Below are 17883 nucleotides of genomic sequence, written 5' to 3'. Positions count from 1 at the left end.
TGGAGCCCAGAGGGTCTGTGCCTTTGTTTTGGCTGCAGCTGTGGCTATGCTTCTCCCCTGGGAAGGGAGGAGATGGGAATTGCTTGTGTGACTTCTAGTTCAGGAGCCCTGTGTGCCATTTGCAGGGCAAACCCAACACTGACCCCCACCCCAGTGCATGGAGTCAGCTGTCATGGGCATGCTGTCCTCCCATGGTGGGACCAGCACCCTGCCAGCTGCAAGGGACTACAAACCACAAAGCCACAGCTGGGCAAGGACAGCAGTGATTCAGGCATTGTGGCCTGAACTTGTTGCAGCCTGAACCCAGAGGCGTGGAGTAGTCACAAGTCAGTCCAAAGTCAAACCAGCAGGTGTTTGGGTTGTTTTAATGAGTTGGTGTCAAACAGGGCAGTACTGGTGCACTACACAGCACTATGGGTGTTAAACTGTGACCCCAGCACTGGGAGGGACATGTGGAGCAGCATGACCCTGCTAAGGAAGAGTGCCAGGGATGTGATCCATGTTCACCCCCTGAGCAGCACACACACACAGCTGTATCTGCAGAGCCAAGAGCCAGCAGGCACAGCTGCCCAGCTGGCAGTGGCAGGTACAGCCCTCCCTGTGCAGAGATGGAGGCTAAAAATCCCTGGAGTGGCTTGGTTACTGGGCCTTTAGTTAGGGAAGAGGTGTGGGAGGAGGCTACAGAAAGCTCTGTGGCAAGGAAGTGGCTGATCCCAGGCTCTCCTGATTGTGGCACAGCATTTGTGCCTGCCCTGGGGCCAGCTGCTTTCACAGCCAGCCCCCCTTCTTTAGGTGATACTGGGGAAGAGGATGGGCAGGGATTGGCCTCTCCCTCCCCCAGCTTTGGGCCTGGCAGAGCCCTGCAGGAGAAAGACACACTCTGTGTTGGCTAATCCTACTTGTGGAGCAGGGTCAAGGAGGCCAGGCCCTTGCACACAGGGGCAGGGGAAGGTTTACTTGGAAAGCCCTTGTTAAGCATGGAGCACAGCCGTGGAAGACTTATCCATGGTCATCTCACTAAAAGCACTATGTAGCACATGCAGGCTAGGTAGTGCAAACACAAGGTCCTTTCTCCTGCCCTCCAGCTCTTGTTCCTTGGTCAGGGCTCCTCCTCAGAGCATCCTTCTATCCCTCTGAGGGAAAGGCCTTGTTTCTGCAGAGCTGAGCCCATCTGACTGGTGGTGAAATGCAGCTGAGGCCTCCTGTGATGGGAGCATATCCCTCCTTCCTTCCCTTGGTGCTTGCATCAATTTCGGGGCAGGTTGGGCGGGGGGATTGCTGTGGCAGAAGGCTCCACCCCCCAGATCTCACGGGCATACTCCGTGATGGTTCTGTCACTGGAGAACTTGCCCGAGCACGCAATGTTCCTGATCACTTTCCTCGTCCATTCACGGGGATCCTGGGAGGAGGAGAGGCAGTGTCAGTACTCAGCTGCTCACCCAGCTCTGTCCTGGCTTGGGGCACTGGCTAGTTTAAAACCCCATGGTGTGGGGCTGCTGAAGCAGCCAAACCTGCCTCACTTTGCCCCAGGGCACCCACATGCTGCAGTGTCCATGAGAAGGGCTCCACTGGAAGACACTCATCCCCATTACCCCCAGTGTTCCTACTCAGCAGTGGGCAAATCTTACCATGAACAGCTGGTCCACTTGCCCTTGGCACTTAATGTAGGCCTCATAGTCTGCAAACACCTTAAACCTGAAACCCAAAGCAGAGTCTGGCTGGGGTTTGCCTTCTGGGCAGGACAGACATCTTCCTTCCCATGAGCAGGCAGGGCTCCCCCCTGCACAGGGATGCTCCCAGGACTCACCTGTCGTGGTACATGAGCATGTTCACCACATCCTTGAAGCAGCCGGGGTCCCGAGGGGAGAAGAAGCCGCTGGTGATCTGGTCGATGGCCTGGCGCAGCTCGGGCAGGCGCTCATAGTACTCCCGGGCGTTGTACCTGTGCCAGCAGAGACAGCCTCAGGCACTGCTGCTCCTCCTTGTGTCTGGGGCAAGGAGGGCAGGCAGGGATGTGGGACAGCTCCTGCGTGAGGGGCCGTGCTCCCAGGGCTGTGCCCATCAGAGCACCCTGCTCGTGGCTCAGACCAGCAGCAGTGTCTGATACCTCGTGCCATGTCCCACTCGCAGCCAGTGTGCCTGGGCAAGCTGAATCCTCGCAGCCCAAGGCAAAGACTGCCTCTAGCCCCCTGCTTTTTCCTGCTCCAGAGCTGCCCAGAGAGGAAGGTGTCCCTCCCAGAGAACATGGCTCTCGCCACCAGAGCTGAGCCCATCTGACAAGCCCTGGTGTTCACCAACCCTTTCCGATCCAGGGCCTCCACATCCTCCACCCTCATGCCAAATATGAAGAGATTTTCTTCGCCCGCCTCCTCCGCCATCTCCACGTTGGCCCCGTCCATGGTACCGATGGTGAGGGCCCCGTTCACCATGAACTTCATGTTGCCAGTACCCGAGGCCTCCGTGCCAGCTGTGGAGATCTGCTGGGAGAGATCCGCTGCTGGGATCACTGCCAGGTGCAAGAGAAGTGGGAGTTAATCCTTGGCACACTGCAGCTCCCCACAGCCAGGACTGGCCCTTCTGACCTTGCCCTCAGCCCAAACAGCACAACTCTGGGGCCAGGCTCAGCTTTGCCATGACCCCAAGCAGCTGCTGCCACTCCTGCATGAAGCTGGCTTCCTGCCCTGTGTGGAGCCTTCAGGCTCTTCCTAAGGGACAGCCAGGTGTCCTGCCACAACTGCCTCTCAAGCCAGTCCGTTCCTGGGCTCAGCTGGGACATGCCCAACTTCTGACAGGTGCTTACAGAAGACCAGACATACCCTTCTCAGCCAAGGACACCCGGTAGTTCTCCAGGAAGATGACCTTGAGCTTGTCCCCCACATAGGGGTCGTTGTTGATGACCTCACCAATGGATGTGATGAGTTTGATGATCATCTTGGCCATGTGGTAGCCAGGGGCTGCCTGAAGAAGAGCAATCCAGAAATGGGGAAGGCTTATAAGGAAAGGAGAGCATAAAAGATGACAATGTGGGGTTCTCATTGCAGTGAGTCTGGGCCTCACTTCTGCTGTTCACATGGAGTCACAGCATGGTTTGGGTTGGAAAGGACCTTTGAAAGATATCTAGTCCAACCTCCCTGCAATAAGCAGGGACATCTTCAACTAGACCAGGTTGCTGAGATCCCCATCCAACCTATCTTGAATGTTTCCAGAGATGGAGCATATTATCACCTCAGGGCAACCTGTTCCAGTGGATCACGACACTGATTGAAAAAATTTCCACCTTAGATCTAATCTAAATTAACTCTTCTTCAATTTAAAACCACTATCCCTTGTCCTAGCACAACAGGTCCTGCTAAAACATTTTCCCCCATGTTTCTTAAAAGGCTCACTTCAAGCACTTAAAGGCTACAATAAAGTCTCCCCAGAGCCTGAACAATTCTAATTCTCCCAGCCATGAATTAGGAAAAACACCCTATTGGGAGAAGTCCTGAGCCATGGGGTAATCGTGATGGAGCCTTGCTAGTTAGTTCATGGAGGTGTTCCCTGCTGCTGGCTAACCTACAGCAGGCCCAGCAAAGCCACAGAAAGGGGACAGGACCTTCCCCATCCACCCCCCAGCCACGCATGCATGGAGTCTGGAATGCAGGTTACCTTTCCTCCAATCATAATGGTCCTGGGCACAAAGGATTTGGATGGATTACATCTGATGCCTGAAAGAGCAGGGATCTTTCTTCAAAATTGTTTCAAATTTGAAAGCTCGAATTTGATCTTAAAAAAACCCAAAAAATTAAAAATCTTCATAACTGAGGATAAGCTGGGCAGAGTTTACTGCCTGATCAGAGGCAGGCTGGGTTCTCAGCCCATGTCACAAGGACCCTGTAGGACTCTGATGCCCAACCAGACATCTGCTGGAGCTGTGGTGGGCAAAAAACAGCCACAGAATCCTTGGGGATTCAGATCCTTGGAGAACTCCTCAATCCAGAACAATGCAGAGCTCCAACGACTTGCCTCCCTTTGGGAATGGGCAGGGGCCCCAAGTATACAGTGGGAAATGGGGCCTTAACTTGCACCAGGTCAGTCTCAACAGCTGTAGAACAGGTGTGGAGGTTACCTGGGCTGGAGATTTGGGCTGTGAGCTTTTCCCCAGAGCTCTGTGTGAGCCTTCAGCCACTCTGTCTTCCCTCCTGGAGAGAAGCCCTGGCAGTGAGAGGCCAGGGGACTTACGGTTGTAGAGGGTGATGGCGTGCAGGCAGTTCAGCAGCTGCCGCTTGTACTCATGGATTCGCTTCACCTGGACATCAAACATGGACATGGGGTTGATCTTCACCTTGTAATGCTCCTCCAGGTAGGCTGCAAACTTCAGCTTGTTCTCCTGGCAGAAAAATTTGGGGAACAGGCATGAGTTGCCAGGGCTTGCATCAGAAGTGAGCATTTGCTGCTGGGATGTTCCTGGCAGCATGGTGCTTTTAGCCTTCTTCCCCCAGTGCACATTACCTGCTTGACCTTTGCCACATCCCTGATAAAAGTCTCATTATCGATGAACTCCAGTAGCTTCTTCAGCTGGCTCAGATCTGTGATAAAGCCTTCCCCAATTTTCTAAAACAACAAATCAGGAATATCATGAGACACTTCACCCAGTCCATAACTGCCCTTTCCCAGCAGAGGTGCCACAGTCCCCTTGGGAACTGGAAAAGGCAGTTGCCACATTGGAAAAGGGGCACATAGGAAAAGAGGCACAGTTTCTTATTATGAGATCATTTCTCTGCATCACAAAGAAGCCCAATGGAAACAGGGCACTTGCAAAAATTCAGGCAAGCTCCCCTTTCTCAAGGAGTTTTAGCAGGAAGAGGGAGATGTGTGCACATGTGTCATGGCCTCCTGGCAGCTGGAGAAACCAAGGGGCAGGATGTGAAGATTCATTTAACTACAGGATGATATTCAGTCATGGCATGTTGCAGTGTGATGTAAAAACCTGCCCTAAAGGGCCAGGGAAATACAAGGGACAGAACTGGAGCTGGGCCTCCATGGGAGGAGCTCCTTTGTGCCTATGAAGCTGAACACTTGTCCAGACACCCTATGGTTGTGCCTGTGTGCAGTCCCCACGAGGGCAGGGACCACATCCAGATTTCTGCAGCTTTTTTTGGCCAACTTTTCATCATCAGCTTTATAGCCCAGCCAATCTCACACCTACACGTGCCACAGCATGGTCCTCCCAAGGCTGTCCCCACAGAGCTGCCAGGTGTCACATGTCACAAACATATTTTCTGAAAAATACTTTTGCTAGGATTTTTCTCCTGAGAAGCTGAGAAGAATAATTATCTGCTGCTGTGGAATGCAACAGGTGCATCTTTGATTGGTCCATGGGAGTTGTTTTCACTTGATGACCAATGACAGTCACCTGTGTCGAGGCTGTGAGCAGTCACAAGATTTTACTATCATTCCTTTCTATTCCTTTCAAGCCTTCTGATGAAATCCTTTCTTCTATTATTTAGTATAGTTTTAGTATATAGTTTTCTTTAATATAATATATATCATAAAATAATAAATCAGCCTTCTGAAACACGGAGTCAAGATTCTCATCTCTTCCCTCATCCTGGGACCACCACAGTCACCTTCAGGGCTGACCAGACCACAGGAAGAGGTGACCAAAGGGATCACACTCAGCTCCTCACTTCACATGATCACCACTCACCTCAGCAATAATGTCAGCCAATCCCGGGTTGCACAGCAGGAGCCAGCGCCTCGGTGTGATCCCATTGGTCTTGTTCTGAAACTTTTCTGGCTCCAGCTCATAGAAATCCTTGAACCTGGAACACCACAGAGCTCTGAGCCACCCACCACCACCAGAGCTGCAGCTGAGCCCTCCCCAGTGTGTGCTCCTGACTCAGGGCAGGCTCTATCACTCTTTGCTGCTCTCTCCCCTTCCTCAGCCATACTGCCAGGAGTTTCACCAGCTCCAAAGGGAGAGAGTCCAAAGCAGAGCTGGACGCCCAGCTGCCCCAGCTAACCCTTCCCAGCTGGCAGGCAAAGCCCAGTGAGGGGAGGGGGTGCACTCCTGGGTGTGTCCCAACTCACACCGAGTTCTTCACGATGTCGGAGTGGATGCGGGCCACGCCGTTGACGGCGTGCGAGCCGATGACGCAGAGGTGAGCCATGTTGATCCTCTTGCAGTCGCCCTCCTCGATCACCGACATCCTCCGCAGGCGGTCGATGTCCCCCGGGTACAGAGCTGCCACGCGCTGCAGGCAGGGACAGGGACATGAGTGACACAGCCACAGCACCTGGGAGCACTCCCATCCTAAAGGTGGTCACACCAAGGTCCCCAGAGTCCCCGCAGCCTGGCACCAGTCCCTTACATCCAGGTGCATTTGGTTGAGGGCGTAAATGATCTCCAGGTGCCGCGGCAGCAGCTTCTCAAACATGGAGACCGGCCAGCGCTCCAGGGCTTCGGGCAGCACAGTGTGGTTGGTGTAGGCACAGGTCCTTTTTGTGATCTCCCAGGCCTGCATTACAGACAGCAGGTTAGTGCACGTGCACCCAGGCCAGGTGGGAAAAGGAAATCCTACAGGTCCTTCCCCTGTGAGGTTCAGCAAGGTCCTCCCAGCTCTGCTCACCTTGTCCCAGTCCACCTTCTCCACATCCACCAGGATTCTCATGAGCTCTGGTATGGACAGGGCAGGGTGGGTGTCATTGAGCTGAATAGCCACCTGCAACACAGACTTGCTGGTCTCCGTTCTGGCAGTGACAGACTCTGACAGTGCATGGGGTTGGCTAAGGGTCAGCCCCAAGGCTCTTCTGATGACTGACAACCCAGAAACAGACAGACCTCTCAGTAATGGAGCTATTCAAACTTTTCAAGTTTTGCTCCAAATTACAATTTTTTCCCTGGGAAAACAGGCCCACAGATCATCTGTTTTACAACCCAACTCGCCAGGGTGTTTGTATAAATGCCCCTATTTAGTCCTGAGCATCCTGCTCTCCCTCGAGAGAGGCAGGTCTGGCTGAAACTTCCCCAGTGCCTCTGCCCACAGACTCACCTTGTCTGGGAAGGTTTCAAAGCATGTTCTCACAGGGTCTCGGCAGCCAAACTTGGAGGACTTGAAGCGGCGGATGATGTCCTGGAGGGTGGCAGCCACCACAAAGTACTCCTGCTTCAGCCGCAGCTCCTTGCCTTCAAAGAACTGCAAGAGGGGGCACCACATCCACCAGAGCTGCAGCTGCCATCCCCTGCTGGCAGCCAAAGCCCTGGAGATGCTCCTCTCCACCCCCAGGGGCTTCCCAACAGGCTTCACACGTCTGGCTCCTCACCAGGGCAAATGTGGATGTTTCTCATGTGTCTCTGATGTGAACAGCAGCTGTAGGGACTCACAAAGGGGCATGGCATCCCAAACAGCTGCTTCCAGAGAGGGCAACTGAGAGAGAGAGCCTGCCCCATCCATGCTACCCCTACAGAGCCAGCACAGATCCCTCCCTCGTGGCAAAACCCTTTGCAGGGTTTTTTGGCAAAGGATTTTGGGCTTTCTGCAATAGCCAGGAGTGTCTCTGGACACAGCAGCTGCTCACACACACTGTGCTTTCTGCTGGTCTATTTTAAAACACCAGCAGGTTTGATGGCGTGTGGGGCAAAGTGCAGGGGATTTGCTTTTCCACAACAGATGCCAATCCATGACTAGATATGAGGGCTCTTCCCTTTTGGACCCAGAGCCCAGTGAGTGCTTAGCCTGGGACAGCACTTGCAGTGACAAATCCCTTGAACTGGGGATGGAAATGAGTCCCCACTGTGTAAACTGGCAGCTGCCTTCAAGTTGAAGGAGTAATGTCTTCCTCTCCATACAGTATGGAACAGAGCAGCTACACTGTATGGGCCAGACTCTTAGCTGCTAATCAGCCAGCAAACACCCTCTGGAGCCAGCAGAGCCATTCCTGTTCACTGGGAATTATAGGGACAACCTATACTGTATTAAAGCAGAGCAACAAGCATCAGATGGCCATGACCTTCCAGTGCTGGCAAACAAGGAGGTACAACTGCAGGAAGGATGACTCTGAGCAACAGAGAAGAGAGGCAAGCAGGTCACTCACATTGTCATTTGGGTACAGGACTCTGGATATGTTTTCTGCCAGGTTTCTGTCCAACACTGCCTCGATGTAGTCACCCATGTTGACTGCAGGGAGAGAAACACACACAGCACTGCAGCAGCTGTAGAGATTCAGGCAGATCCCTGACAACACACACTCCCCTCTTCTCTTGCAGAGAGGTTTTGTAACAGGAATATTCAGGCTGGTACGAATGGAACAGGATGGGAATGTCCATGTGTGAAAGGCACTAGAGTGACAGGAGGAGATGGGTGGGTGTCCTGGTGTATGAGGGCTCTGGAAGCAGCTGGGGAGTAGTGTGATCCATGGATGTGCACACAGTGCTGTGGTTTGGAGATAGCTAAGTAATAAACACAAAGCAGGGCAGATGTGAAGCGCTGCACCATGCAGGTGCCATGCACAAAGGGACAGCTGTGTCCCAGCCTGGCCAGAGGAGAGGCAGTGGAGGGACAGCACTTACACTCCTGGAGGTTGAAGTCATTTGGAGCCTTGGCAGACCAGAGTCTCATGGTGTTCACAGTGTTGTTCTTGTATCCAGGCACTGGGGTGTCGTAAGGCATGGCAAGGACAACCTGAAAAGGACAGTGTTCCCCCCTGGTTACAGCACAGTGACCTGGAGAATGTGGGACAGTGGCTGAAAGCTCTGCAAGAAGAATCCAGAGGACAAAGACAAGTCCTGGCTGTGGAAGGAATCTCACCTCACTAAAATACATCTGCTGAGCTTCACAGACTTCCCTGCTATCATGGGCACTTCCATCACCTAATGGGAAAGCATGCATAGGAGAACCAGAGCTGTCTGGAGCTTTACTGACCAACTTGACTTTCAACCCCATCAATGACATGCAAAAGAGACTTGCAAGAAACCTGCTGACCTTCCTGTATTAACTGGGGTACCTATCAGAGCACTGAAAGCACCCTCAGCTGCCCACTGGGATTCTGCCTGTGCTGGGCAAAAGCCAGGGCAGATTGGACTTTTTTGTTTCCATCTGGGATTAACTCCACAGCCTGAATCCTGCCAGGACCAAACCCTACAACTGCAGCATCATTTCCAGAGCCATCCACCCAATACTCAGGGTTTGTTGAACCTGCCTGGATAACTCCACTGGGATCTCCAGCACCTGAACTGAACATGAGTGTGAAATTCCTTGTGCAGTTTGCAGATTATGCTTAAGCCTCAGGAGGCTGCAGGGAGTAACCCTGGACCTCCTAGTTCACACAGCAGGGAAAACCTGGGCAGATCAGCATGTCATGAACAGCCTCTTTGTGCTGGCATGGGAAACAGCTCCCCTCTGGGGACAATCAGCAAGAGCTGAGGCTCTCCAAGCTGCTGTTACCAGCTCCGAACATGGAAGCAGGCAGGGAGCCTGCCCAGGGACTGACTGGGGCACACATCACATGAACTCAGCCATGCTATATTTGGAGACTGCATCTTTGGCTTTTTTGAACCTTTCCAACTTGTTCCTTTAGCAGCACTATCTGAAAAGTCACCTTGTTGTAGGAAGCAGTGTTTGGGATCCCTGAAACCCCAGACTACCAGCAGGATCAGAAGAGAGACATGTTGAAATGCAATGGCACTTGGTCCCCAGATGGATGCCTGCTGCACTTGGGGGCCAGAGAGCTCTGGCACAGTGCTCCCAAGATGTTCACTGTGCTGGGGCTGTGGTGTTGAACCCCTGCACTGTTAACATGGCAATGACCTGGGTCACTTCCACAGCCTCTGACAACCAGAGATAAAATGGTTTATTTCTCCTCTGAGCAGGTCCAGGTGACTCTGTAACTGAGCTTCAGCTCTTGGTGCTGAAGAGAATGGCTGAGCTCTGTGGCTGTGAGCTCCTTGGATGAACTCAGCTGGTTCATCAGGCTGAGAGACCACTGAACATTATGGGAACAAGGCTAGGTCAAATCCCTGAATCACAGAGAAATTAATTGTCCTTCCTTCCTCCACCCTGAGCAGTGCTTACAGAGGAGAGGCTGAAGCATCTTAGATTCACCTGTGTCTTTGTTAGCAGCAAAATGGGAATGCACCCCTATGACGCAGTAACCTGAACAAGCACGAGCTCCTGAAGTACAGCACGACCTCCTCAACTGTGGGACAGGCTGAAGGAGTGTTTGTGCTCCATGATGCCACAAAACAAGGCCTCCAGGCATACTGGAGACTGGAATCCACACCTCCAGCCTCCCCTGACAGAACTCTGCCCATTGGGCAGCTCTGGGAAGCATCTCTCGCTCTCACGACAAGAGTTAAACACCCATGGGATTGCTCCATGCCTCTGCACAGCAGCTGCATCAGAACCAGATGAAAATTCACAGAGTGTGAATGGCCAGCAGCATGGAAGGAGCCTACAATCCTCCTCCAACATAAATCCATGTAAGACTGTGCAGCTTTGCCCTGGAGATCAACAGATCTCTCTTTTTTCTCAAATCCTGCTGCAACCATTCAACAAAAAAGCTTTTATCTCCTCAAACCCCATAGGCTACGAAGTCACCTCTGTAACTGAAGTTTGGCCAGTCTGGGAGAGACGCAAAGCCTGAAGACCTCAGGCAGCCCCAGGGTGACCCTGTCCGGCCTTCCCCAGCCCAGCAGGGGGAGACTGACGGTGGTACCTGCGTGTCGATCCACTTCACGCCGTCGGGCGTGTGCTCCACGCGGCCGTAGAAGTGCACCGGGAGCATGTACTCGGGGCGGGCCTTCTCCCAGGGGTTCCCGTAGCGCAGCCAGTCGTCCGCCTCCTCCACCTGCAAAGGCAACACGGGATCAAGGAGAGCCTTGGATCAAGGAGAGCCTTGTGGCTCCACGAGAAGGCTGAACGTGGCTCCTCACAGGGAGACTGGTTTAAAAGCGAAGCTTCAGCAAGCTGGCTTTAAAAATGGATGTGCAGAGGCCTCTAGAGGATAGCTGGGTGTGAAAAATGCATGTATTTTATGATGGGCTTTTTGCAAATATTAAAATGAATATTATATGTGTTGTGTTAGAAAGTTATGCTCTGTTAATTCTCTTAAGTACTGTGCTAAATATAGTTTTAGGTTATAAAACATGTTAAAATAGAAACTATGCTATGTAAGATACTTTTTTTAAAGAAAGGACTTGCAGCGAGATAGCGGCCACAGGACACCTGAATCTTTCAGAGAAAAAGAATTTATTGCCCTCTTAGCAGAAGAAACCAACTTCTTCCCACCTCGAAGGCGCTGTCAGGATTTGGAGGAAGAAGTTGAGGATGACCAGACAGAATCCTGTGTTTGAATGGAATTTATGCATCATGGATGAGATGTATGAATATGCAACAGGCTATTGATTTTAGTGGTTAATCCTTTGTTAAGGGTTGTGGGTCCTTTTCTGGGCTCGTGCTGCCCAGAAAGAGGTACCTGGACTGTCCATAACTCTTTGTTTCTATTGTCTCATATTGTCCTAATTCAATTTGTCCAAATTATTACTCTAATTGTATTACTTTTTAATAACCATTTTATTACTATTAAACTTCTAAAATTTTAAAAACAAGTGATTGGCGTTCTTCACACCGGCCTTTCCAAAGCTTGGATAAGTGCATCCCAGCTGGTATAAATAAATAAATCAGCCTCTACAGATCCTTGTTAAGGTTTAAGCCATGCAAACTGCACAGACCACTGCTCTCAGTCTGTCTCCAGGCCCTCACATCCAGTCTGACTGTGGATACTGTGGAATATGTGGGATGTGGCACTCAGTGGTGATGCTCCTGGCCACAAGCCACACGCGGTAAGCCAGGTCTTGTTAACTGCTCTGCCCTCTGCCAGAGGGGGTTTCTCCCCTCAGCTCACAACTGTGGCAGTGGGAGCAAAGTGAATCCATCAGAGCCACCCAGGCTGGTGTTATCCAGAGATGCTTTGTGCCTCCACACATTTCTCTGCTGTGGGAGGAGGGACTTAAAGGAAGGGGGAGATAGTGGGACAAGGAGGGGCAAGGCAGAGGGGAGGGCCACAGCCCAGCATGCCACCACCCCTGTTCTTTTTTAAGAAACATCAAGTCAAATACAGGGGAAGCTTTCCCCTCCCTGTTTTCACCATTTATGGGGCCTGGCATTGCAGCTTCTTTGTGGAGAAGCAGGAAAAAACAACTTTCAAACCTCTCATGGTCCCTGACCTACAGAGTGGTATTTTAAGGAGAAAAAGATACTTTATACTCGGAAGCAAGGTGGGTCTCCTAATGAAAACCATTTCCAGACACACACTAAGGAAAACTGCTAGCTGAGGCAGTTTTTTTAGCCTATTTTCACTGGAAAATAGTATGATCACTAATGCTACAGGAAAATTCCTGTTTAATCCCTGTCTGCCACTGACCAGGGAACCCACAGGAGCAGCAATCACCCCAGACACTTGCCCGTGCTCCATAATGATCAAGCACATCCTTTGCCAGACACCTTCCTGAGGTACTTAGGCACATCTCCATCCTTAGCCTGACTGCTTTGCTGACTCACAGCCAAGCTGGATGGGACTCTGGGGCTGTTGCAGCTGCACTGTGGAGACTCAGGCAGGCAAACCTCTGGTCTCAGCCATGCCCTGTGGCTCAACTCCCACATCATCTTGCCCAGCGATGGACTCAAATGCCCAGTTTAAGAGCAGCTCAAGGCACTGCAGTGCCTTTTACATCCAGGCCTTGTCCACAGCATGAAAGAGAGGGAGAAAGAGGGACCTGAGTTTTCCAAGTACCTGCCAGCCATCGACAATCTTCTGGTTGAAGATCCCAAACTCGTAGCGGATGCCATAACCATACGCTGCCAGCCCCAGTGTGGCCATGGAGTCCAGGAAACAGGCTGAAAGGGTGAAAGAAACAGGCTGAAAGGGTCCAGGAAACAGGCTGTAGGAGCAGAGCATGGGCACTCTGCAAGGAGCCTCACTCCTTGCTTGCTGCATGTCCTACAGCCTGCTGTGCATGGAGATGAGGAGCTGCCACAACAGTGCTGCTGGAAATGTTTATTACTAAGAGGAAATCCATGTGCAAAAGGGAGACAAGGAGGCAGTCTGCAGCAGGGCTCTATGCATGTCCTGCTGAGCAACCACAAACACCCAAAATTGCTGGTGACAAGGACAGATCACCAAAACACCAAATGCAGCTTTGTTGCAGTGAGAGCTCTTCTAAACTTGCCTTGCTCTAAGCCTGTCTGCCCAGTAAAGCAGAGCTTCTGACCCCGACCTGCTGCACCACCAGCTCCTTAACTATTATTGCTTCCAAAGGAAACCCTTGCAGCCCTCAAGCCAGGCAGTTCTGGTAAAGATCAGCCCCAGCATTTACTCTGAGCTGGGGAGCTCTCATCTCCAGCTGTCCCACAGGACAGGCAGACTAAAATAGCAGCCAACAATCTGCCTGTGTGAGAGCTGTTGAGTGCCTCTGAGAAGTGAGAGATTTCACAGGGAGGTGAGGAGAAAGGCTCCAGACAGCCTCTTCCAGCCACAGCCCTGCCTGCTGCACTGCAGAACACACACCTACAGCTCTGGGCTGCTCTCTCTGGTGTTCCTGGCCAGCCAGGAGCAGGCAGGAGGGTCCCACTGGCAGATGATGTGACAGCCACACCACCCTCGATCCCCATGCACTCTGCATGAGGAGGGAACTCCCTCCCCCTGTATTACCTGCCAGGCGCCCCAGGCCTCCATTTCCCAGTCCAGCATCTTCTTCAATTTCTTCCAGCTCCTCCAAGTCCAAACCCAGCTGTTGGGGAAGAACCACAGCAGAACACGTCACCAAACAAACCCCATGTCCTGAGCTGCTCTCCAAGGAGGACAAACACATCCCAAAACCACCCACACTGAAGGAAATTAAACCCACAAGGTCTCTGATTCCCTCCCCACAAAGCATCTCACCAGCACCTAGTCCTTGGGCAGCCCAATTGATTGGAAAACAATTTAGCCCACCACCAGATGTTGCTTTCCACTGAACAAGGTTTCCTTAGAGAATTCAGACAAAACTCTCATGCCCTAGCAGCCCCTCAGGTGAGGATGCCCTTTGACCAAACTTGGCATTGGAGACAATATGGGGGAAATGGTCAAGCCAGTGTGCAAGGGACCCCCGAGTCCTGCCTGGGCAGGGGAGGTCATCCCTCTGCTTGTGCACTGAGTCCTTGAGGAAGGGCATGGCCAGGCTGGCAGCAGTGACTGCAGCATTCACCATCACTCTCTGTGCCTCCCACATCCTGCCACCGAGCTCCTTGGCTGCACTCTGTGGCTGGAAGTGGTTGCCTGCATCTCTTGAGCCATTTGTTCTATGGTCTGGGGGCCCCTGCCAGATGAGGGCTGAGGCTGCCAGCAGCAAGGACTCTCCAGGAGCCCAGGGGTGCAGACTCTCAGGGGGCAGCAGCAGCTCACCCTGGTGCCAGGGGGAGACAGCACGGTGTCAAGCCAACACAGCTGCTCCCCAAACTGTTCTCCCAGCACTTCAGTGGTCTGCAACCACAAGACGGGAAAGCCTCACGCACAGAGTGATGGGGACACAAACACTGAGACAAATTCTCTCAGTGACAGAGCCATGCTGGATATGAGACCTTCGAAGCAACCTGGCCACGGGCCATGATGAGCTCCACAGGCTGGAGGCTGCAGCAAGGGAAGCCTTGGCATGTCAGGCCAAATCTGCACTTGGAAAGTGTCCTGCAAAGGAACTTGGAGGATGTTCCTGAAAAAAGCCAGCCTGCTCTCTGAGACACAATACCTCAGAGAGGAAACAGGTGCCTCCCTGGAAATCCCTTTCCATCTCTTGGCAGGGAAAGTGCATGCCAGGATGTTTCAGCGGCAACTGTAGCACCTCATGTACAGAGACAGTGAAGGGCCCAACTTCTGCTACAAAGCGTAACATGGATCAGAGGGGAAGCTTGGAGAAACAAAAGGTTTGGGTGAGAAAGCCAAAAACCTCATTCTGCCAAAAAAAGGTCACTGTGCTGCTGCAGAGGTGCCTGCAAATAACCATATAAGTAAGTAGCAATGGCCTCACATTAGTGATTGCCTTGGTGATACCCAGCTATGTTTTTTTCAAGATGGAAATCATCTGAGGACATTTTATTTCCAGCAAATTATTTCCCTCCTTTTTCTTTTCTCGCCAATTAACTTCTACCTGCCAGCACTGCTGCTATGCCTTGTGTACCTCAATGTATGAACTGTAATTTGGTGTTCTGCTGCTTGAGTCCCAGTCTCTCCCATTACACTACATCTCCTGTGATAAAACATCATCTCTCCCACTAATGGAAAGCTCTTTGCAGCCTGTGACTCTCATGCCATTTAGGATACTGGGTGTTGTTTTCTTTTGGGTTCTCCCATTCACTACAGGGTGGTTTGGAAAATGTACTCCAACTCCAATGGTGGTTTGGAAAAATGTACTCCAACTCCAAGGAACCCCAAGGATCCCCGCCATTGTCCTCTCTAGGGAATGAAAAACACTAAGACAGAGCCAAGCTTCATTTAGTGTAGCCCAAACAACAACCATCTCAGGTAAAGCCCTGAGAAATAAAGATACTCAGCCATCTGTGTGGAAAAGTTTAGCCTCAGGGGGACCCTGGTATCCCCAAGACTTTACCTGGTAAATGGCTTCATCACAAGCATTCTGCAGGCCCAGGTTCACCATGGTGTTCTGCAGAGTGCGGCCCATGTAGAACTCCAGGGACAGGTAGTAAATGCGCTGGGGAGGCAAAGCGAGACGCTTACACACAGCACAGCACTTTGCTTTCACTGAAGCTGCTTCAAATCAAGAGCAGACCCAAGCATTTTCCAGAGCAGGGATGTCTTCCCAGACTGGCTTTTGGCGCCTGCTCCTGAACACCACGCACCAGAGTTGTTTGTCAGAAGAATTTCATGCGGGACGCCGGCCAAGCCTCCACCACGCATCTCCCTGCCAACAGCCTTCTATAGAAAAATCTCGCTGCCTGTTAAGTGTTTCCCTAATTAACTCAGAGCAACTATTATCTAGGATGCTGAATGATATATTTATAGACTGTCAGGCTCAGCTGAGGTGATGTTTACGCTGGGCTTTTAAAGTTTTCCTAGGCTGAACTGATCCGGTCTCCCAAAAGCCAGAGCGAGCCCCCTGCCCCTGCAGGCTGGCTGGGCTGAGGGCCAGCACCTTCCTGTGAGTAATTTTCCAGCACTCCCATCTCATGGGTCCTCCTGCTCACCCCACACTGAGTTTCACTCCTGCTTCACCCTGTTGAACAAGTAAATTGTCCCATAGGTGGCAGGGTTCCTGGCACGACTGTGCAGTGACCTTCCAAGTTTGAGAGGAGCCGTGTCTGTGCTGCAAATGCTAACGAAAGCCTGTTTGTGGGATGAGAAGCAGGCTGTGCTTCTTTTGCCCTCACTCAGATTCATCACTATGGATATTTTTATAAATAAACCAGAATTCTTAATGGAGCAATTACCTGACTTCAAACTGCGCTTTTCTTTGAATCTCTTTCCACTGTAGCATGGATCTTTCCCTGCTAAGCAGCAGCATTCCCCACTCTGCCACCTCTGCTGGGAGTCTGAAAGGGTCAGTCTGTTCCCTGGGGCTCATCAGAAAGACCAGAATCACCGCACACAAATGATCTGCTCCTTTCAGTCTCCCACAGGGGCACATTTCTAGTGAAAATCTAACTGTAGAGGACAGTAAGCAAACTCACTCTTTCTTGTGTCAAGGCAATATTCATCATGTTGGGAAACGAGCTGACTCAGGGAGGTGGCTGCCTGCCTGCACCTTGGGAAGGTACATGCCTTTCTCTGTGCACACCTGCTCTGTGTGGCTCTCCAGCCAAGTGCTGGATTGGGTCTTAATTCAAAAGGATTAAGTCTGAATTATATCTTGCACCCCCCAACACCTCCAGCATCACTGTTCTGACTTGGCAAGTGGGGAGGAACCCCAGGGTTTGGTGACCTGGGAGAGCTTATGTGGTTTTCACAAGGCAAGGAACTCCTCTCCAGCCTCAAAGCTGAGCTGCCTGCATGCTCTGCAGGAGTGAAGTCAGGACACAGCTGTGCTGAGCCAAGGAGGTGATGATGCCCACAGGGGACACCACCGCAGCAGTTGAGTGCAGGACGTGACCGGGGTGGAGCATGCAGGGGAGCTGGCAGCAGCAAGGCCCATGCAAGGACCTGCTCAGAGTGGGACCACAGGGGACACGGCTGTGACAAGGTGCAGGGGGACACGGTTATGAGGGTGTCTGAGGGTGGACAGCGCTGCAGCAAGGTTCAGTGGAACAGGACTGCAGAAGAGTTTGCGGATACACAGTCACGGCAAACTGCACAAGGGACATGGCTGTGGTGATGCCCATGGGGACAAAGGCACGGCAAGATGTGTGTGAGGGACACAGATGAGGCAAGGCTCATGGGGACACAGCCACACTGAGGTGTGTACAAGGGACACAGCCATGGGGACATAGCAACAGCAGGGTGTGTGTGAGGGATACAGGTGTCATGATGCCCTCAGGGAAGAAATCACTGTGAGATGCATGAAAGGCACGGCGCCCCACAGCCAGGTGCACGCAAGGGACAAGTCGCAGGGGTCACACCCACAGTGAAACCTGCCAGGTAGACACGGAAACACCCTTGGCGAAGGCACAGCCGCCCAGCCCCCGTCCCTCGTCCCGCCGGGGCTCACCTTGGGGTCCCGCTCGTAGTAGTGCTGCTGGGTGCGGATCCAGCGGCCCACCAGGTGGTCGCGCACCGTGTGGGCCAGCGCGAAGTAGTAATCGCGGGGGGTGGCGACGTTGCGGTCCTTGACGAGGGTGAAGTGGAGGTGGCGATTGAAGCTCTTGCGCACCTCGGCCACGTCGCCCAGCCCCGCGATGCCCCGCACGCTGATCTGCTTCC

The 17883-nt window shown here is 52.3% G+C and overlaps 1 protein-coding gene across 1 annotated transcript; it reads right to left on the bottom strand.

Annotated features, from left to right (window-relative positions):
• Window positions 1–349: 349 nt before the first annotated feature.
• PYGB (glycogen phosphorylase B) lies at window positions 350–17877 on the bottom strand. Its single transcript, XM_031058271.1, has 20 exons — window positions 17672–17877; window positions 15620–15721; window positions 13690–13768; window positions 12772–12875; window positions 10696–10827; window positions 8552–8663; window positions 8077–8159; window positions 7035–7178; window positions 6612–6704; window positions 6354–6500; window positions 6073–6236; window positions 5690–5804; window positions 4492–4593; window positions 4222–4369; window positions 3649–3707; window positions 2817–2958; window positions 2299–2506; window positions 1808–1942; window positions 1629–1695; window positions 350–1399 (listed from the first exon to the last, which is right to left on the bottom strand). Exons 2-20 carry the CDS (start codon window positions 15689–15691, stop codon window positions 1247–1249), a joined length of 2259 nt encoding a protein of 752 aa, XP_030914131.1. The 5' UTR covers window positions 15692–15721; window positions 17672–17877; the 3' UTR covers window positions 350–1246.
• Window positions 17878–17883: the final 6 nt, after the last annotated feature.

The sequence above is a fragment of the Geospiza fortis genome, unplaced genomic scaffold, assembly GCF_000277835.1.
Source record: "Geospiza fortis unplaced genomic scaffold, GeoFor_1.0 scaffold275, whole genome shotgun sequence".
NCBI classification, from domain to species: Eukaryota; Metazoa; Chordata; class Aves; order Passeriformes; family Thraupidae; genus Geospiza; species Geospiza fortis.
The sequence above is the reverse complement of the archived record's forward strand: the minus strand, read 5'-3'. Positions and strand labels throughout refer to the sequence as shown.